Source organism: Halichoerus grypus, chromosome 1 (genome assembly GCF_964656455.1).
Source record: "Halichoerus grypus chromosome 1, mHalGry1.hap1.1, whole genome shotgun sequence".
NCBI lineage: Eukaryota > Metazoa > Chordata > Mammalia > Carnivora > Phocidae > Halichoerus > Halichoerus grypus.
Genome location: NC_135712.1, coordinates 109859445 through 109882032, shown reverse-complemented (window position 1 = coordinate 109882032; position 22588 = coordinate 109859445). Strand labels below are relative to the sequence as shown.

General features: G+C 40.6%; 2 protein-coding genes across 10 annotated transcripts in view; one reads left to right on the top strand and one right to left on the bottom strand.

Annotated features, from left to right (window-relative positions):
• Positions 1–22588, top strand: part of MED12L (mediator complex subunit 12L) — a 318467-nt gene that overhangs the window by 189019 nt on the left and 106860 nt on the right. The gene's annotated exons all lie outside the window — the stretch shown is intronic.
• GPR87 (G protein-coupled receptor 87) lies at positions 960–22483 on the bottom strand. Of its 5 annotated transcripts, XM_078070265.1 has the most exons (4): positions 22189–22482; positions 21471–21768; positions 6297–6428; positions 960–2078 (listed from the first exon to the last, which is right to left on the bottom strand). In XM_078070265.1, the coding sequence occupies exons 3-4, from the start codon at positions 6328–6330 to the stop codon at positions 1036–1038; spliced, it is 1077 nt and encodes a 358-aa protein (XP_077926391.1). In that variant the 5' UTR covers positions 6331–6428; positions 21471–21768; positions 22189–22482; the 3' UTR covers positions 960–1035. The 5 variants fall into 5 exon arrangements, with proteins under 5 accessions (XP_077926391.1, XP_077926396.1, XP_035928429.1 ...); XM_078070270.1 differs by lacking the exon at positions 21471–21768 and having other exon boundaries at positions 6297–6347; positions 22189–22483; XM_036072536.2 differs by lacking the exon at positions 21471–21768 and having other exon boundaries at positions 22189–22481.

The following is a 22588-nucleotide window of genomic DNA, read 5'->3' as shown; positions in this document are numbered from 1 at the left end:
TGCATTCTATCCTTCCAACTTAAGGTAATATTTTTAAACTAATGAAAACACTATTAAAGGTAGATAATAGCTTAAAGGAAAGACTATTTTGCTAATAGTTTTTCTTTTCCTTTTAATTTCTTTAAATAGGCTCCACACCCAGCGTGGAGTCCAACATGGGGCTTGAACTCACAATGCTGAGATCAAGACCTGAGCTTAATCAACTGAGCCACCCAGGCACCCCAGGTTTTCTAAAATAAAGACTATTAAATGAGTTTTTGACAAGCAACATATATTTGATTATTAACTAAGCCTCCATGTTCTCTTCTCTACCCTTGCATCATGAGGATTTAGCAGCATAGCAATATAATAATGGCAAACATAGTGTATTATCCAAGATCCACTTGTCCTAATAGTCACACTTTTCCTCTCTGAAATAGCCTGGGTTTTTAAAATCAGTTAATTGAATTTAATCTTTGAAACACATTGCTCAAAAAATATAGTCGAATCTTCTTCCTGCTACCTCGTACCGCACACTACAAATCTTTTCTAATGTGCGTAGACGTTGGTAAATACAGTGAAGGGATGATGGTTAAAGGTCGTACATATTCACAGATGGAATGACAGAAGGCCTAGTAATTAATATGTACCCAGTTATATCAGAAATAAATGAGCTCACATCTTAAACCTTATAGCTACATAGTTAGTTTCTCTCTCCTTTCTCTTCTCTCCAACGTGGCTCCAAAGCAGCATTTCCTGGCAGATGGCTGCAGGGAGCTGGGGTCGCCCTGGTGTTCTCTGCCTCTGCAGTCTGCGCCTGACACCCGAGTCATGACCCTGCCACTCGGCTACACTCCACCTCTCTCTTAACTCACTTTTGGGGCATGCCTTCATGTTGTTTCTCTTAGTTCCAAATTATCCCCAACTTTCATACCATTTTTGTTCTCTTTTACCCATATTTTGATAGGCTGACGCGAGGATAATCAAAAGAAACATTTATTTACATACTGTACACTTTGACTTAAACAAATTAGGAGGCTTCGTGGCCTTTAACTCCTATACATCTGTGTAATCATAATATATGCGGACTTCCGATCTTCTGACACTTTGCAGTGACCTGATGCTTTCGCTCCTGGTTCTGATATTTGATTTCTTGAATAGCCTTCTTGAGAATGACCTACACATGAAAAAGTAAATTATTGGATCCAGGCACACATTGCACGCAGATAAGAAAAGTGTCATTTCTTTGCAGTAATACAGAATTTTGTGTGCAGATTCATCTAAATGTCTGTCTAAGTGACTGAAAGTGAAAGGAATTCTGCACAAGTGATAGGGTAGAAAGCAGGTGAAGAACACTGCCACAACCACCCGAATGCTCTGGTTATGTTTCCGCTTTCGGCTTGACTGGCTTATAAATTGCCTGCTGGATTTATGGATGTACCTGGATATGGCTATGTAACATCCAATCAGGATCACCAGCACAGCCACGAACAAGCAGCTGTTGACGTAAATGACGGCTTCATGCCATTTGACTCCCAAGGGACTTTTAAGTTTCATGCAGTCATGAATATTTTCCTTGGTTAGTTGGCCATTTGTTAGAATGATGTTTGGCAAGGACAGAACAGCCATGATCACCCAAACACAAATAGATAAGACCTTCGTGAAAGTTATGCTGTACATGCGAGAGTCCCCAAATGGCTTTACCACCTTCAGATAGCGATCGATGCTTATGAGCCCAAGAAATACGATGGAAGTATACATGTTTGCATAAAATAAAACTGAAGTGTATCTGCAGAGGATAAACTTGAAGTACCAAGGTCCAAATCCTGCATCATGCACTATTCGAAATGGAAATGTTAGCGTCATTATGAGGTCAGCAACCACTATGTTTTTGAGATAAAATATGAAGCTGGTTTTATTCCTAATGTGGAAGAAGATCCACACGGCTAGACCATTCAGCAAGATGCTTGCCACAAATATAATGAGGTAAAGCACAGGCAAGACGATAGTGTCAAATTCGTTGTTAACAGTTGTGTTCTTCCCGGGTCCATAGCTCATGTTACTTGGAGCGTGACTCCCTTGGCTGGGCAGCTCATTATCTGTAGGAGAAGTGGGGAGACATCATGTCAGAGCTTCACATGTGTGCTGCACAGACTGCTAGTCTCCCTTAATAGGCGACTGCTGTTTTGGGCAAATTAAAAAATGTCTTAGCAATTTAGATAGTTACTGTAGTGCATTTTTAATTTTTTGAGTGGCCAAAGTATTGGTGGCCTCTCTCCCAAGTCCTCATCCCCTTCCCCCAGACACATACACACCGAGGTACCTTGAGTGTAAAATGTGGTATTTCTGGTTCTTTATGCCAGTCTTTTGAAAATGAAGATTAATATACCAATGACAATTATCCTGATTTTTAATTTAGTGTTTGATATCATTACAAATAGAAACAGTAAAATCTGGGGGCAGAAAATTGGATTTTCCTATAATGAAAATAAAAGGGCTGGCACTGGCTAGGGTTGTCTTTGGCACACTCTCTGAAATATCTTTTTAAAATCTCTCTTAGTTTTAAGCTGTTTAATCATCAGTAATTGAGAAAGAGTAAAACTCCTGGGTTATTTTGAGGTTTTTGCCCATGGCAAAATGTAAGAGCCTTTAGGGACCATTGTTAGGAATAGAAACAAAAATAGGTAGTTGTTAATAGATAAGTTTATTATAATGGAGGACAACTTGTCTAATATAGTTCTAGGTTGATGCCTATTTTTATTTACAAGGCTACATTATACATATTGCACTTAGATAAAAATTTTAAACCTTTTACTTTCTTTTTTTTTTTTTTTTGGAATTTTTAGTTTATATTGTTAAAGGCCTATGCCATACCACTCTATCACATAATCAGGAACATGGTGTGTAAGCCTCTTGTTTATGTGGCAACCATGCGAATGGGTCTTGTGCATCTCCTACTGAGGGGAGCGAAATCGACGGACAGCTGTAGCTTAGGGCTGAGTCCACCACCATTTTCTTGCTGATGGACGCTTCCCACAGGCTGCTCCAAGTCAGTAACTGAGCACAGGAAGGATACTAAGACAAGACTTTTCCAGGTACAGAAGAGTTTCCTCTGACAAATGACTTTGGCCGGAAGACTTGTCAGTCTGGTGAAAACTTTCTTCATGCTGTGCTGTAGTGTGAACCTTCCTACTCAACCTCCTTGCTCCCCTCTCTTGCATAGGGGTAGGACTTGCATTTCAGTCTGCAATCCCTTGCAAGCCTATCCCCCAATAATAAATCTCTTGGCCATCCAGTTATATTTTGTCACCTGCCTCTTTTTTTTTCTCTTTTAAACCTGGACTAACACTATTTTCAAATGAACTTTTTGGGATGTAAGTTTAGAAAGAAGGTCATTACTGAATTTTTACTTCTCACTAATTAATCATGTTTACTATAATGACAGTTATGTTTTGGAACAATATTGTTTTAGAGGTAACAATATTAATTTTGCCCTCATTTCCCTATATAACAGGCACTGTATTATATATTTTGGTTGCCTTCGTTGAAGAAATAAAACAGGGAAGATACTTTGATGATTATAATCCAAAAACAGGTTCTTAAATTGCTGCCTAAAATTTAAGTGTAGGCTCTTCCCGAGTAACCTTGTACTCTTTCTAATTCCTTCCCTTTTATTCCCTGCTACAAGTGTTTTTTAAAAACTGGTTTTCCTGGCTGAAATATCTTACACAGGCTAGTAATTTATACCTGGACTAGCCTGTTAGGATGAGACCCATAGTATTATTAAGCTTTATAAGTTTTAAATGCCTGATTCAGCTGCCATCTATATTATCCTTGCCAGTTTCAAATATTGTCTTGAACAGTATCATTTAAGCCTATTTTAACTTAATGAAGTGTTGGAAAATTGGCTGCTTCTGCCCCACAAGACCCCCATCAGCATCTATGTTATTAGAAGCTTTCTAAGATGTGCAGTTTCACCTGGGTTAAGAAAGTACTTAAATTAATTTCTTCAATTAAACTATTAGCGGACACTTTCATCTAACCCAGAATAGAACCCTGTGGGAAATGGAGAGAGGACAAGTAAGTTTTAATCAGGATAAGTGGTCCAGCCAAGGGACACAGACTGAAAAGGGGCAGCCACATCATATCCTGATACGATGGCTGTGCTTTACAACAATTACGAATGGTTTTTGAAGCCATTATAAGTAGAAATAGAATGGTTCGGAAACGGTAGCATGCTTGCCATGGAGTATTTCACCCCTAGTGTGGCCTCGCTGGATCTCCTGTACATATCCACTGTGGAATGGAAAGACCCATACTTCCCAGGGTTGGTTAAGGATTGTGTGTCTGCTCAGTGTGTCATTATATTTTAAAGTTTGAATTGTATGAAGAAGCACTCTTATTAAATGATGATTTACTGATCAATTACGATTATTATAGATGGAGTCTTAAATCAGAATGTCAAAAATTATACTTCACGAATACTCTGTCTCATAAATGGCAAGTATCAAGCATGAGTGGCCTTATTCCACAGTGGTTACTGTGGTTTTGCGAATCTGGTATTCAGCTTGTTGATTATGTCACCTCATAGTATTTGCTTCCTTAGTTTATGTATAGGATTAACATTTTGGAATACAGGACTTTTTAATTTAGTATGATAAGCCTGGGCTTGGTTATTTATTCATTCACAAATTTCACATTTATAATGCAGCTTAAGCAAATTAGTGGTTAAACTTGTTATGGGTTATTTTATGAAATAATATGGTAGAAGAGAGGGAAAAAATTGTTTGTAAGCAGGAAGAACCATCTGTGAGTTGCTCTGGAAGGCTCCAAACTTCATACAGAGAATTTTCTCTAATTGATTTTTTAAAGAATCAAGTCTATGCTATATTCTTCTATTATTCTCTTCTGTGTCATTGCCCCAATTTTTTTCCAAAGCTAGTGGGTGTGCTCAGAAGCATTTCTGTGGCCAGTATTTCTGCTCAGGAACAATGACCCTTAAAAGTATGCGGCTCTCTTCACCCAGGCCGTTTTATCATGTTGTTCTTCACTGTCAATAAAAAAAAAAAACAACTTGGCAAAGTTAGGGAAGGCTTTTAATGACAGGTAGCTTGGTGATTCAATTAAGAAAAATTAGAAGGTGTTTTTACAGTGTAAAGGCTATTTTCTCACACACTCCTTGTTTACTAGGACATTATTACCTGAATTATTTAGCTCAGAGCTTGATACAGAGTGATAATTGAGGGTGAAGATTTCTCTCCTGCTCTTCCTCCACCAACTCCTTTTAAATTAGATCAACAAAGGCAATGACCTAAGAACTCTAGTTCTATAGTAAATTAACATTTGGTACCAGCCTGTGTGTGAGAGAGGTATTGTAGTACGGGTGTTGAGGGTGTGGGATGGACTGCTGTGCTGATGTGTTGGAGAAATGCATGGGCTTTGTATTAATACATAGCATTAACCACATATGACTACTGTACTGGGCAGGGCAGATAAAGGGCATTGGTGTCATTGCAGAAAGTCCTATTGGACCGTGCTGGTTTAGTCGCTTCGTAACCTTGTAAAAGGAAATAAACAGTAGCCATTTTGCTAGATCTCCCAAGAGGTAAATTCTCTGCAAACATTATTTCCAGGACAGTCTCTAGTACTTTTGTAGATGTTCACTCTGTAACTTAAGTCATTAATTACAATTTGTCTCAATTGCAGCCACATTACAAATGATAGAGTGGTGAAGTATCTTGGTCCTTTTGCTTTTGGTGCAGCTGCATTATTGCTCATTGGGGCGTGTCCCTCTTTGGCACAAAATGTGAAAGTATCAACAATATGTCATTGCTCTACCTGCCTGGTAGGAATGAAACACACAGGTCATGCAGATTACAGGGTGCAACTACCATGGCCCAGCTACACTTGTGTGGTCATTGTTGAAATGGTTACCCAGGAGAGGAGGAAGATGTGGTCTTTGGCTTCCTGAGAAACCTCAGTGAACCTTAGTTTTTACACTATTACCCCTGGAAAGTAATAGGTATTTTAGTTTGGGTATAAAAATCTTCCACAAATGTTAATTTAATCTTTCTTGTCCCTTTTGAGATGGTCTGTAGGTGAAACAAAGCTTAGAATTAAGCAATAGCAAGTTAAATTTCTCTCAGTGATGCTGATCTACCTGTTTGCTGTTTTATATTTAACAAAAGGCCAGGCTAAATGCTGATTTATTATGTTAATTGGTTAAGTAGCTGGTAAAATCCCCAAGTTGTCATAAGGTATAAATAACAGTTATTGATCAAGGAAGATTTTTCTGTGCATTTTTTCCTATGGCTTACCTGGTAATTTTGCAAGTGTCAGGTTGAGCCCCATTCTTTAGTTGTGATGGACTGTAAGCAAAAATACGTGTCAGGAAATACTCGGGGATGACTGAGGGGAGGGTTCGGCATAGGTTATTCCTGGCTTGAGTCCTGGGCCAAAAAAAAGCAGGGGGGCGGGAATTAGGAAGGAATATGTAAACAGTAATTTGATCTTTCTTTCTTTCTTTCTTTCTTTCTTTCTTTCTTTCTTTCTTTCTTTCTTTCTTTCTTCTTTCTTTCTTTCTTTCTTTTTCTTTCTTTCTTTTTCTTTCTTTCTTTTTCTTTTTTTCTTTCTTTCTCTTTCTTTCTTTCTTTCTTTCTTTCTTTCTTTCTTTCTTTCTTTCTTTCTTTTTCTTTCTTTCTTTCTCCTTCCTTCCTTCCTTCCTTCCTTCCTTCCTTCCTTCCTTCCTTCCTTCCTTCCTTCCCTCCCTCCCTCCCTCCCTCCCTCCCTCCCTCCCTCCCTCCCTCCCTCCCTTTACTTATTTTAGATAGAGAGTGTGGGCAGGGAGAGGGGTGGAGGGAGGGGAAGAGATAGAATCTCATGCAGACTCCCCGCTGAGCCTGACGTGGGGCTTGATCATGACCTGATTTGAAATCAAGTCAGACGCTCAACCGACCGAGCCACCCAGGTGCCCTAATCTTTTCTTTAAAAATATACGTATATGCTTTCACAGTTCAGAAAAGGCATACTCTTTGGATACAAACAGATGTGCCACAGGAAGAGTTGCATACTTTTGTGTCCTCTTTCAGCCTGCCATGGAGAAAGGGCCATTTCTGTGTATGCTGTCTATCTGAATGCCTGTGTATGGCCATGGGAAAGTTATTAATATCTCTGTGATTCAGTGTCCTCATCTCTGAAATGACAATCATAATAATCATCTTACAAGATTGTAATAAGGATTATGTGAAATAGTCCAAAAGACAGTTATCAGAACCTAGGTCTAGGAATGCACTCAGGACGTGGTAGCTTATATTTTCCCATCCCTGCTTCTACTGAATTCCTTTTCCCCCCTTAACCTGAGCATATAATAAATGCATCTGTGATGGGACTTATGTGCAATTGGAAATTGTTAAAAAAATGCCTTTTTTAAAAAAAAATCTAGCACTGATATATATAAGCATGTTTTATAAGCTCACATCCTTTTAGTATCCTATTCTTATAATCTCTGGGGTTCGGGACGCCTGGGTGGCTCAGTCGGTTAAGCATCTGCCTTCGGCTCAGGTCATGATCTCAGGGTCCTGGGATCGAGTTCTGCGTCCAGCACCTTGGTCAGCAGGGAGCCTGCTTCTCCCTCTCCCTCTGTTCCTCCTGCTTGTGCTCTCTCTGTCTCTGTCTCTCTCTCTCTGACAAATAAAATCTTTAAAAAAAGTAATAATCTCTGGGGTTCTAGTTCTGGGTTTACACTAACCAGCTGTGTGACCTCTCTCAAGTCCCCTGACCTTTCTGGAATTGCCCTAAGAACCTAGAAAATCACTGTTAGGACTCTAATTTATGTGAGCCAGCTTCTATGTTTTCCTCAAGCATAGATTTCCCTTAAGAATTTAATATCATTTGAATGTTTGTCTTGTAAGTCCCTGTATTTCTCTGTGATAACTGCATTCCATCCAATCTCAAAGTGTGATTAGGAATGAGTAATTTAATTGGGTTTGAGTGATGGGCGTGTGATTTTGGCTAAATTCCTGAACCTTTCCAAGCTTCAGATTCCACACATTTTTATAAAGATTAACTGAGATCATATGTGCATGTATCATCGAATGCTGTAAAACATTTCCCCCACTTCTCCTTCAAGCAGCCCTGTCTATTCTGTGTTTTCTGGCTTCTCTGAGGTGTTGATAAAAGAAGAAATCTTGAGAACTGTTTTGGCAAGTGTGCTGCTAAAGTCAAATGGTTTTATGGAATGAATGGTTTGCTATAGGGGAAGTCACACTATTGCTCACGAAACCATGTGAGACTCTACTGTCTCTTTACTGATGTTGCTCATAGACTGTACAGCTGCACAGAGACCCAAGTAACCTCATCTCCTTCAGTACAATGCAGATTTCTGGCTGGTGTAAGCAGTTACACTGGCTGAGTCAACAGGGAAAGAGCACTTTGCAGGCAGAAGTATATTGAAGAATTTGGCAGCAAATGGAGAGGCACTTGTTTCTTTATCTTTTACTTTGCCCATCTTTTCTGTTCTCTAGTATCACATGATGTTTAGATGCTAGATTTGGTAGTAGATGGATAAAAATGGCTTGAAAATTTTTAGTAAAGATTCCTTTCCCTGCCTAAATCCTCTCTTTGAGAATTTAGGTACCGTATCCATGCCTTATGTCGAATCACTACAGTGTGTAGTACTTATCCGGTGCTAAAAAGTATTTTTTTGGTTAATAGAGCATGGACAATGATTAGGGCTCTTAAAGAGTCTTTCCTTTTTGGGTGCCAGTGTTGAAGGATTTTTAGAGTAAGGCAAGGAGGTGAAACTCTACTTTGTTTTTACTTATTAAAGTTTACCAGGAAGAATGATTGAAGCAGTTCATTTTCTAATCTTCATAATAATGATCCTTGGATTCAGTAAACCTTTTTTTTTCTCGAATCGAGCTTCTTATGGGAACATTTCCTGAAGTTTGCCTGACAAACACATCTTGATTTTTACATTTCTCTCTTCCCAAGTTACCTTGGTTTTCTTCCTCTTGGCTTCACGTATTATACCTTACTCAATAACAAGAATTCCAGTATGGCTTACCCCCACTGGAAGAGGAGCAGTGTCTAGAAGTGGGTGAGCCACAAGCAGCAGCGAGAGAGACAGCTCTTAAGGAGGACCCAGAAAAGAGACTTGGGAAAAATATTTAAATACCACATTTCTGATAAAGGATTTGTATTCAGAATAAGCAAAGAACTTTTACGACTTCCTAATAAGAAAACAACCCAATTAGAAAATAAATGATCTAAAGATTTGTATAGACATTTCACCAAGAGCACATGAAAAGGTATTCAGCATCATTAGTCATTAGGGGTATTTAAAAACCCACAATGGGATGCTATTTCCTACCTACCAGAATGGCTGTAAAGGGAAAAGAGAATATCAAGTGTTGCTAAGGTTGTGGAAAAACAGAAACTATTATACATTGGTGGTGGGAATTTAAAATGATATGGCCACTTTAAAAAAAGTCTGGTATCCACTCATACGTATCTACCCAAGAGAATTGAAAACATATGCCCATGCAAAGACTTGTATGCAAATATTTTAGTGGCATTATTCATAAGAGCTAAAAGTTGAATCAACCTAAATATCAATCGATGAATGGATAAACAAAATATGGTATAGTCATACAGTGTAATACTACTTTGTAATAAAAAGGAATGAAATGCAGCTATAATATGGACAAATCTCAAACATTTTGCACGGGAAAGAAGCCAGATATGAAAGACTATGTAACATTTAGATGAAATGTTCAGAAAAGGCAACTCTATAGAGGTGGAAAGATTAGGGTTTGCCTGAGCTCTGAGGGTGGGAGTTGAGATTAAGTGTGAGGATATGATGGGTCTTATTTGTGGGTGATGAAAACTGGATTGTGGTGGTGGTTGCAAAACTATAAATTTTTTCTAAAAAATTACTGAATTGTATGTTCAAAATGGAAAAAAGTTATGGTATATAAATTATATCTCAATGAAGTTAAAAAGGGCAAAAGAGTGCACAGAAAGGAAAAGGAATACAAATAGGCTAGCAACTCAACAGCACAATAGATGGGTTTTCAAGACCAGGAGAGGTACATAACAAGGTACATAACAGCACATGGCCTGTCTTCTGTTATAGGAGGTAGTGAAACGCAAAGTACGTATGTGTCTGCCCTTAAGGAGTTGAGCGTCTAGTTGAGGATCTAGAAGTAAAGAGACCACTAAGTACAAATGAGAGGTTTGGGATACTATGGAAATAGAGAGGAGTACCCTGATGAGGGGAAGTGGGAATCAGGGAGGTTCTGTGGCTGCAGCGATACTGGTACTGTGGCAGGATTGCCGAAGGTCCGATGGGAAAGGAGCATGTGCAAATGCTGAGTGTGGCCAAAGAAGCTGCGGTAGTCTGAGGATGATGATGATACTGAGTGATGGAGAGATATGACAAATTTGAGGTATGTTGAGGAATTAGGGGCTGCTGATGTTGCTGAAAAGAGAGAAGGGGGTGTTGGCCTCCCAGGTATTTGGGATGTTAGGGCCAAAATGAGAGGAGGATCACATAAAGGGATCAGTGGAGTTCAGTTTTCGATTTGTTGATTTCAGGATGCTCACGTATATTATTCATGTGATGTCTACTAGGTAATTGAAGGTACAGGGCTGGAGCTCAGAGAAATACTTCTGGCTGCTGATACACATTTAAGGTCAACAGAGGATCAGTTACAGAAAAAGCTATGGGAATGGAATGAGATTGCCCAGGATGAACCTATCCAGTAGAGCGAGAATGGGACAGGGCTGATGTAGATGCTTTTAAGGAGCAGTCTTAGGGAAGGGGAACTGCCCGAAGGAGTGGCCAGAGAGTTGGGCAATTATTAGAAGAGAGTAATGTCATGTGAACCGAGAAGAGAGTTTAAGAAATGAGAAGCTAAGACTCATTTTATCCTGCAGGGAAATCAAGTGATACAGGACAGCAAATTGCCATTGGATAGGATTCAGTTAATAATGAGGTCACTGTTCATCTTTGCCAGGGCTGCACGTGTGGTATTCTGTGTGTGTGTGTGTGTGTGTGTGTGTGTGTGTGTATGTGTCGGGGTGGGGGGTGGCGTAGGGCAAAAGCAGAGGCCTATTGACAGAGGATTGAGTAATGTTTGTGAGGTGAGGAAGTGAGGGAAGGATTTCAAAGAAAGCGTGCCTGTGATGGGAAGGAGAGAAAGGGTGGGAGGTAGAGAGGTACAGGACTGATGGAAGATTTTGTTAAGCTTCTCATTTAATGCGTGGCGTTTACAATGATATTTCCTTGCTTGGCTTAAAGAAAAAAACAAAAACAAAAAAACAAACCCTTGCCCTTACTCCTAGCCAAGTATGGCAGCAGTGCGTTGGAGTGCTAGGTTTCAACCTCAGCCCTCTTACCTTCCAGGTTTCTGACCCTCCCATTTCCTCATGTATAAATGAATATGATGATCCGTCCCTTAAAGGCTGACTGCAAGGTTAGAATGAGGCTATTTATGAGGCAGCTTGCATAGCTGCACAGGGTAGGGGCTGTCTTGTTATTGTGTCATAGGGACACAATGGAATCCGTTTGGTGAATAATAGGTTGGACACAAGGCAAACCAAGTTCTTGCCACCTTGTTTATGCTGATACTGTTATGTGGTTTGTGGTCTCAGCCGCCCTGTGAGGAGCCATTTGACTAATCTTTTTGCTCTAAGAGCTTGCCCTTTCTTTCAGTTATCTCTGAGCCTCATCTGCCTGCCTTCTGCACTTAAGCTGCAGGGCTCCCCGTGTGGTTGACTTCAGAGCATCCTGTGCATGTCCCAGCGCCTGCAGGGTGTTGCAATGAGGGTTGCTTCAGCGGTAGTAATGGCTTGCTTCCAGGACCTTGTTCATGGGCGGGAATCCTGTTGTACTACCTCCTGCTCCCCCAGCTGAGAGCTGATGAAACCACTCAAGAATGTGATGTCTGTGGTAGGCCCAAGCTTCACAGCCATTCCTGAGGTTAGATGGTATCGATGCTTAGAGACCTGTTTTTTTTTTTTTCTTCTTCTTTTTTTTTTCAGCCATCCATTGAGATCCTCCTTTGACTTTTTTGTTAACTGTTGTTGATTGTAAGCTGGCTTTTTAAGTGCGGGTGATGGAAAAGGACTAAGGTGTTCTGAGTGTCTCCTTTATCTTAGACTTCGGACTAGTTGCTTAATGTCTCATACAGTCTTCAGAGCAGTTCTATGACCTAGGTGCTTTATTCCCTTTTCTTTCCCCAGGTGGGAAGATCCGAGGTTCAGACACATAATTAACTTGCCCTGACTCACATGGCGAGTAATGGGTAGAGTCAGCGTTCAGCTCAGATCTGATTGAAACTGAAGCTGCAGTTCTATTATACTGCCCGGGAAGAAAATTGAAGAACGATTCTGGAGCTTACTTTTGGAGGGAAGGAAGTGGGGGGCGGGTAGGGGTAGGGTTGTTTTCCCTTGTCCAGCTGGTGAAGGAGCTGCTAATCTTCTAAACTGAAGATCTCATTTTGTTTGGCCTGAACAATGTTGAAAACATCAGGAAATTTCACATAACCCAGATTGGGATCCTGTCCTGAAATGAGATCTGCAAACAGCGAGTGTGAACAGTTCAGCCATATTAGCTGCCTCTTATGGGAAGTGTACTCCGGTGTATCGGCTCACAGCATTCTCTGTTGACATCCCTGGGCCTCCTCACTTGGGAGTATTACCTGTCTGATCCTGCAGATACTTAATTTTGTAACCTTTGGTCCATTTATCATTTAATCTTATGGGGCTACATTTGAACTATATGGATCATCAGATGTTCTGTTTAAATTATAAAATATATTTTTCTTCTTCTTCCTCTGCCCCCTCCCTACTGAGTCCTGAATTTTCTTGCTTTAGAGACCATAGTTTAGCATTCTCTCCAAATGATTTTCCTTTTACCTTTTGGCAACCCAGAAAAATAGTGGTGGGAGATCTTAGTTAGCTCACACCTGAGAATTATTGTCACAGTTGAGCTTTTCTCTGTGCTGAGCCCTGGGCTGGGGTCTTTAAGCAAAAACCTTACTACTTATTCTTAAACTGCTTTTGTTGGTGAGAGAACTGCGATTCTGGGTCCCAAGGAAGAAAGGTTATAAATGGTGGAGTAGAGGCTCGCACTCAGGTGCGCTGGATGTCCAGCCCTCTGCTGTCTCCCTCGAAGCGTAACGGAAGGACTGGGGAAGGATCAGTATCCAGGACTGCTGAACCGCTACCACATAGTCTTGTTCTTAGGATTCATTGTGTTCGACCTCAGCATGCTTGGCGAGCCCCTTGTGCCTAACTGGGGGAAACCCACCGCAGCAGGTGTACCCACTGGGACACAGCTGTGCCTTCATTCTCTCTGGCTGCACAGGGTCTCCTTATTGCCCTTCTCATCAAGATCTGCAAGATGAATGCCACTTAAGTGCCGGCTCCCTGGTTGCAGCTATTCATCATTTTGTGGAGTGATTATTTGGTGGCAGCCGTTGTCTCTGTCTTCCACCTTCTGGTTGTTTTTTAGAGGCTCATATCCAAAATTGTGAGAATTTCAGATCTTAGAGAAAAGAAAACTTTTCTACTAAGTTTTCTAGCTAAGCCAGTAGCTCATAATGGGAATACTGCTGCAGTATCCTTAAATTTCAGTGGTAAAGATGTAATGCTCACAAAAACATCTAATATGAAGTTTCTGATGAAAGGTACAGCCTCTCTTACATATGGAGTTGCCTCTAACCCAAGAATCTTTCCCAATTTAAACTTGGGGGTGGGGAGGGAAGGAGGGAGGGAGTGAGTGAGAGTTTTCCAACACTGTTAACAGCTTTCCTGGAGGCCTTGGGAAAGAAACAAGTTATCTCACTGGATACAATTTACTTGTTTTTTTAATAAAATTAGGTCACTGTCGTCATAGGGCACTTCATTAATGCATGCTTGGAGTCACATCCCAAAGGTATTGGAATGCAAAGCACACAGTCGTTCATTCAGGTTGTTCAGGTACTACTCTAAAGTTCTCTTTTCAAAGTTGCACTTGATATGTATAGCCTAAAATTATGTATATTTTGGTTCACATTGAGATTTAGCATATTTTTTGGGGGGGGTTGACCTCTGACCATTTGTTTTATAAATATTTGGGAGTGATGGAAAGTGGGTTGTAAACTCCATGAAGGCAAGGCTTGTGTCTAATGCTTCTTCATAACCTTAACCCCAAACCCGGTTATTCCCTTTGTACAGGAGAGGAACCTTATTAGCGAGATTGAACAACATGCCCAACATCACCCACAGCAAGAGGCAAAGCCAGGAAATGAGCTTCAATTGTTGTGACCCCAGAGCTTCTCTGCTCTGCCCCTTGGCTTGATTAGTGGAAGCTCAGAAATAGCCTGGCCAGTGTCTTAGACCTCAATTGAGTGGGCAGGTATTAAGTTTTTGACTCAGTATTTAAGTCTGTGACCCTGGACAAAACATTGTACCTCTCAGAACTTGAACTTGCACATCTTTGAAACGAGGAAAGTAATAAATGCCTGGCCTAGCTTCCAAAGGTGCTTTGAGAAGTCATGAGATAATATTTATAATGTCAATTTTATATTGTAAGTACTACAATAATATAAGGGTGTAACTCATGGCAAACAGGTTTTTTCCTGCCCAATAATACAATTTTTATTAGTCATATGGTTAAATTTTACAGTTTAGGGAGTTGAAGTGTATATTTTTATTTTCTGTTTAGGCAAAGGTTGGATTCTGCATTATTGATATATTGGAGGCTGGTTAGAGAGGTTACAGCCTGTGGTTTCAATAACCAGAGTAATGGTTTTAAATGAATATGTGGAGCCAAATATATTTCAAATAACTTCTGGTTCCTTAAAAAAAAATTCTCAGAATTTACGATCCCAGGTCAAATGTTTAGTTTGATTACCATCCTGAAGAAAGGAAGAATGTTTTTCACAAGCTTAGGAAGATGCTATTCCTTGTTTCAGAAAAGTCATTCCATAGCTTAAGCATTATACTTAAGAGTTCACATTATTCTTCCTGGTGGTGGTGGTGGAGGTGATCGTCACCTTTCTAATAGGTCATCATTATGGTTTTCTAGCTGTGGATAAGGGGTAGGTGTTCTCAATAGAATACCTATCAGTAGAATGGGTGTCAGATTAGCTATCCTAATTCTTCAGATCATAGTTTAATCAAACAGTAATGTTGTTTAAATTAATAGAATAAGACCGATTCCTAAAAGACATGTCCTCCTTCAGTTTCCTTCCTTACCTTCATTTGTAATTTAAAAACTCTTTAATGAGGTCTTCAGTACTAGTGGATATTTCACATTTTTATCAGCATCAAACCTTGTTTCTTATTTTGTCCTCTTGTAAAAACAAGGAATAAATTGCCCACTCCCCATACATACATAATAAAAGGATCTGGCATTACATATAATTAATTTCATGTATGTGTGTGTGTGTGAAAACACACACATATGCACACATGCATTCACACACGTGTAACATTTTCTTTAAAGTGATTCCTACTATCAATCTCACTCGCATTAATTACCATATTTTTAGAACAGTGATTCTCAAACTAGTGGGAATATTTGAATCAAAATAATTCTGGCTTGTTGTATAAAGATGATAAGTTGCTCAACTAGGAGAAATAAGTAATCTATCTGTATTATTATAATATTTGTCACATGTGTTTTCTTTTTCCTCTGCCTGTCATATTTCCTTCTGTTATAGCCCTCACTAGCTTTCTGTCTTGTATAGAACACCTTTCGAGCCCCTCTCTAGGTACCCTGGTGACCTGATCTTGTCTACCTGCCCACTTTGCAGCTCCCACACTCTTGAACCAGACCTTCCCTGTCTGTCTCTCCCTCGTCCACTGGGCAGGCTTTCAAGCCTCACTCATCTGCCACCTCTTCTCAGAGCCTTCCAGGTTTCCCCCTATACTGTGTCAGCGCTCCTCAGTCCGTAGTATCTGCCTGGCTGTTCATATCTCTAGCTGCATTGCATTTTCCTTGTTTGCCTGAATGCCTGAGCGTCTCTGAATCCTATCTCCAGAGTCCAGCAGAGTACTTGAAGACACAGTGTGAAGCTCAGGAAACATTTGCTTTAATGTTAGGCTCTCCTGGAATGTGACCTCCTGTGACCTAATCTGATCTTAGTGGAAATCTTGCCATTTTTATCTTCATGCGTATCTTCTTTTGCCATCTGAAGTAAAAGAGTACAACCCAGGGAGGGCCGAGAGAATAGGAACTGGCAGCTGATCTCATGTAAGACATGGCCAAAGACCAGGAGGAAGGCTGATCAAACACTGGTCCTTTGATGTTTCTGAACAGCTCACTCTGAAGTAAGGAGACTAAAGTGGAGGGTTACAAATTCAAATATAGCCCCATAGGTCATGTCAGTGAGAAAAGTGAGCCAGGTCTAAGACGAAATCATCAACAGTAACAGTGGGCCAATAAAACACAGCTAACAGCCAGAGCGTCGGGGGGGTAATCAGCAGGGCTGGGGACTGCATGGTCTGGGGGGTGCTGCCCCACTCTTAGGCTCTGTATTGTTGCCACACAAGTGTGTGCGTCAGTTGCTACTAGACTATTTGATTTATAAGAAAAATGGGTTTTTATATAAAATTACATGAATTTTAAATTATGGGTTAATTTTGTTAACCCACTGGGCAGACCAAATAAAGCTTGTCTGTGGGTTACAGTTTGTGATATCTAATTTCATGGTGGGGCTGTGACAGGCCACTCCTTGGGGTTTCTGTTCATGCCTTAGTGGGACCGAGAGCCTTGTTACCGGATTCCTGCTCTAAACCTCTTCCTCATTTTTACCAGTTTCCCCTTAGTATTTTGAACTGAAATTGATGAGTTTGTAAGACAAGCTTTGAGACAGTTTATAGGATTTCAGGATTGAATGGCACTGTATTTAATTTGGGGTGAATACTCTTTCAAAGAGCTCTAAAGTTTCTTCTTCCTTGTTGCTGATGTATTAGGTTGAACCACATGGAAATACTATTTTTATAGGTCAAAATGACATTTTCATATAGTTCAACCTAATAAGACTACCACTTGAGAAATTTCGACTGTTAGAGTATATTATTGCAGCATGAATTTAGAGTGTTTTAGGGAAAAGAGAATATTGGTGTTGAATAAATACAACGGAAATATCTGTTAAACAGTGACCATAATATGCTGCTGCATAAATATCATAGTTACGTTTTTGATGGCATCCACTGTTCTTTTATTCATTCATTTTGCTGCATATGGTGTGGGTACTACATACACTTTGACACAGTGCAAGACTTTATCTTGTTTAAAGTTTCGGCTGTGTAGACCTTTTAAAATGGTTGAAACAACCAAAAAATAATTGTAGCTGTGATGATTTAAGGTATTGTATGTTGCTGTGAGCCCTGAGTAGCCACATGGTACCCAGTTATGATATGAAGGACTATCTTTGTAAGGGCATCCAGTAAGCAATTAATTTTGTAGTTGTTCCAATTTCTCTTTTAGCCAGTTTATCTAAATCGGTTTGAGAAGCCTATTGATGATTTGTTTTCAGTTTCCTTTTTAACCTTTGTGTCTGGTAGGTAGAAGGGGAAGAGGCTTGGGCAGGGAGGCCATCCATCCCAAAAGGACTGTGACAGGCCCTGTGGTGCCTGCAGTCTTGAGGCAGCTCATGTCCACACATTCTTTTCTTGCATCTCTTCTGCCAGCTCTCTGCCTGAAGCCACACAACTGAGTGCTGACAGCCCAAGTGTTCTCTGTTACCACTTTTCTTCAATTAGATCAGAAGCCTCTTTAGTGCAGGGACCTTGAATTATTATATTTCAGCCGCCCTCTCTTCTTTAGTGCAGGGACCTTGAATTATTGTATTTCAGCCGCCCTCTCTTCTTTAGTGCAGGGACCTTGAATTATTGTATTTCAGCCGCCCTCTCTTATATTGGCTTCTGCAGAATTTGACCCTACTCTCTGTCCTCTGGAGAATTACTCTGGTGGCTGAAGGCCAGTATCTCTGACCTGGGAGTGTGTTCAGGCTATTGGCTGACATTCCTCTGGCAACAGAAAAGTCTGTGTTTCTATCTTGTTAGGACAACAACAACAACAACAATATTAATAAGAGTAAGGGTTTGGCAAATGCTGGCTAATACTATTTTGTAGGTAGGACAGTTCTGAATTATTTAGATACATTTTAAGTTATTAAGAAGACATTGGATTCAGGTTGGAGATCTGTCGTTTACTTGGGCAAGTTACCTAACTCCTGTGCCTCAGTTTTCTTTTCTGTAAAACATTCATCATTGGATTGATTTGACAATTGAATGAGATATTACCACAATAGTACCTCATTTGATCCTTATAGATTGTTTTATTGGTCCTTGGCATATAGTAAGAACTCATTTCAGTGCTACCTGGGTATTAGTAAGAGCAGTACAGCCCCCCCCCCCCCTTTTCAAATAAACTGAGGCTTAGAGAGGTTCCTTCAGCAGACAGGTGAGTGCGAGTGCCCAGGTTAACACACCTAGTGAGAGACAGACTGTGGATTTAAACATAAGTCAGTCTGTGCGTTGTGCTCGTAACTGTTCTCTTGCTGCTGCATCTACATGAATTGGGGGTTCATGTGCTGATTATAATGTGATGTCTCCTTTGGGAAAACTAGGAAGTAAAGTAGCTCCATCGTAGCAGGCTGTCATGCACCCCAGACAGTCCTTTATCTCCTACAGTCAAGTAGTACAAGAAATAAATCACAATTCTATATAATTTTGCTTACAAACTATGCACAAAAAAGAGGTCACTAAGAGCAAATAGTGAGTGCGTTTACTGAGAACTTGCCAAGTAGTGACTAAGAGCATGGTTGAGTGCAGATAGACAGGGTTCAGGGGCACAGCTCTGCTGCCCACTTGTGTACCTTTTCAACTTCAGTTTGCTCAGCCGTAAAATGGAGGTAATGGCAGGATACACCTTACAGATATGTGAAGCTGTTTCTTTTTTTAAAATATGGATTAAAATATGTCGGGCTCTTGGGCATATGTTAAGCTATCAATGTGTGTCATGATTCTTGTTTTAGTATTCTGGCTACAAGGGCAGTTTGTGTCATGAGTTTTATCTAATACATTAGAGAAAGTCATTTAAGGAGTTACCTTCCCTTTCCAAAATGATAGAAATTTTTATCAGAAATTCACTGATACGAATGAATGACTTAATATAATGTCTTATAACAAGTGAAACTTCGTGCTCTTCAAATGCATTTTAGTGTAAATTTTTTCATCTTTGGTTAATAAGAATGCAAATGAAAGATGAAATATGCTACTTCGTACAAGATGGAAAACAAACTCTATTCTGCCCATTTTTGCCATATAAGGAGGAAGAGTATTTAGAAGTTGTCACCAGGTCAGGGGTGCCTGGGTGGTTCAGTCGGTTAAGTATCTGACTCTTGGTGTCTGCTCAGGTCTTGATTTCAGGGTCAGGAGTTTGGGCCCTGTGTTGGGCTCAACACCCAGTGTGGAGCCTACTTAAAGAGAAAAAAAAGATTGTCACCAGGTCAGAAAGGAGCTTGGCTTTGACCATTGGCCTGAAGCAGAATGTTTTGAGTCTTGTTTCTTGTTCACTCTGATGTTTTCCAAGTGGTTCATCTCAACTACTTTTTTTTTAGGTTTTATTTTTTTTAGTCGTAAACTAATTTATTTTTTTAAATTTTTATTTAAATTCTAGTTAACGCATAGTGCAGTATTGGTTTCAGGAGTAGAATTCAGTGAGTCATCACTTACATACAACCCTTAGTGCTCATCAAAACAAGTGCCCTCCTTAATGCCCATCACCCATCTAGCCCACCCCCCACCCACCTCCCTCCATCAACCCTCTGTTTGTTCTCTATTGTTAAAACTTTATTGTTATGGGTTTTTTTTTCCCCTCTTTCCTCCTCCACTCCACCCAGCCCCCCGAAATCTCATCTACTTTTTAATCACAAGATTATGGTTGCCTCTGCTCTCCCCTCTCTTTCATTGGTCACAACTACAAGAACTGTAGGTGGCCCTGTGTTTGTATTAATGAACAGCTTCCTAGCCGAGAAGTGGGAGCAAACTGTATTCATCTCCATCTTGGAGAGGGAGAATCTGGAACCTAAGGAGGTTGGGATTTGATTAGTATTATGTAATTGGCTGGGACCCAAGTGGAGCAATCAGTCCTCCTTATCGTGTTTGGCTCCACCCAGTGTCCCCTCCAGCATTCCTGTGTTTGATCCAAGCCTTGGTTCTTGATAACCAATCCTAGTACCTCAGCATATCGCCTGGATTGTGGGAACCTAGAGGTGCAAGGGCCCTCTAATGACCATCCGATCTGATGCCCTCATTTTACTGTGAGGGGTGGTAGCAAGCTCCCAGGGAAGTAAGAGCCTTGCCCAGCTCACTCTGATCACTTCGGCACAGTCTTCACCCAAACCCTGGTCACTGCGCTGTGAGTCCTGGCTTTTCTGCCCTAAGTCAAACTACTGTCCCTTGCCTGTGCACAGGGCATCTGTCCTGGAGACTGGGGACTGCTTCCGGGCAGTCTTACCTAGATTTCACCTCACTTCTGTCTTGCCCTCACCAGGACAGGCTTTGAGGGAGTTTTATGGGTTTTCCTAGTTTTTCTTTTTCTTTTTTTTTTTTCTTTTTCTTTTAAGATTTTATTTATTTGCGAGAGAGACAATGAGAGACAGCATGAGAGGGAGGAGGGTCAGAGGGAGAAGCAGACTCCCTGCTGAGCAGGGAGCCCGATGCGGGACTCGATCCCGGGACTCCAGGATCATGACCTGAGCCGAAGGCAGTCGCTTAACCAACTGAGCCACCCAGGCGCCCTCCTAGTTTTTCTGTTTAGAGGCATACAAAGAACAAATGACCATTCTTGTCTCCTCTATGTTAAACTTCTGTGGCATTTTCCGAGTACAAGGCAAAGCATGAAATATGTTTTGTTCTTGAAGGAAGTGAAACCCTATGATATCAAGGAAGGAAGAAAAGCAGGCAGACTCAGGAGAGGGCATGCACACCAGTAACCTAAATCAAAACATCAGTTCTCATTTAGTCTCCCTTCACCCACCCCCTTCCCTGAGTGCAGTAATCCCTCTCAGCACGCTGTCTCTTGTGAAGACATTTCCCCTTAGCCTCTTCAGGAAAGTTACGATTTTCTGACTAATTACTCCCCCTCTCCTCCACCCCTGGCCTACATCCTTAAATACGGTATTCAGGAATCTAACTATCCCTCCAGCCACTCTGCCTTCACCCACATATACCAAAAACACTTTTCAAGTAGGTGTTGGAAATGATAGTCTTAGCAAAGGGTTTTGCTGAAGGACTAAGAGAATCTCCTTGATTCCTAATTTCAAGAAGGAAAGACTTTTGTTAACCTCAAACTGGCAGAGATAATAATGATATAAAATATGATCAGTGTCCGGCTCTCCCTGCCGCCTACAGTTGGGGTAATATAAAGGTCCTTAGTAGATAAATGTTAACCTAATGAATCAAAAGTCACCCTACTTGCAGCTCACCTATCTTTTCAAGTCTTGATTATAAATTCGACAAGTTCAAATCTCCATTCTTGCTTTTTGTTTTCCTCAGTGAAGCAAAAACTTCTGTACAGTTTGAATGTGAGGCAGAACTAAGTGGAGCCCTTTGTTGGTAGCCAGGCGGTTTTCTCAGTGCCTTTCCGGACATGTTTTAACATGATCTCTGAAGGAATTGGAATGAGGATCGCCCTCTTCGTTGTGGCACAGTGAAAAGATTGAGATTCTTTTATCAAAATGAAGCAATTTGGACAGAAAATCATCTTTTTTCTTTTGGTCTCTCCTTTTTTTAAAAAAAAAATGAATGAAAGATTATGGAACAAATGTACATTTTAGGTCTTGAGAAACAATTACAAGAGACTGTGGATTTTACTCATCGAATACAGTAAATGTGATAAAAAAAAATTCGCTTAAACATAAGTGATTTCCAAGTCATCGTTTCCACGTTTGAAGGCACAATACACAATTTACATTTTCCGCCCGCCCCAGTTGGAAACAGTGAAGCTCCATGAAGAAACATATGGCCTCCTGTTTGGAATGTGGTGCCTCCCAGAGAAGGAGGACTTAAATGATCTTACTCAGTTAGTATTCTCATTTCTACATTTTCTTCAGACCTCAGATTTAAGCAGAAGGATAGTCTTAGTGCTGTGTCCTATCAACCACAGCTTTTAAGAAAATTAAAAAAAAATTTTTTTTTGATTACCTTTCATTGCGGTGTCTGGGTGTCCATTCACCTGATACGGTGTCTTCAAGTTGAAACAGGCTTCTCAACTCTAATTAAGAATAAGCCTTGAAACTATGGTTGACAGAGAAGTGGGTTTTCTGGCACAGCATGAAAAATAAGCATGTTTCTCTCCTGTCGGAGAAAGTGGGTTCTCCCCCTGGGCCCCTTGAGAGTGTCCTTTGAGGCACCCTTTCAGATTGTCCTGCTCCGAACAACTGGAGCAACTTGCTCTCTTGCTAACGTAAGTGACTCACATCTGAGAGCAGGTGAGATTTGTAGACTGGGGAAGAGCATTTCCTGAACTTGCAGGAATCAGACGGTGATTCACCTGAAGGGAACACAGAGGGCCGGAGCTCAGAATGCCGGAGGACTGTTTAAG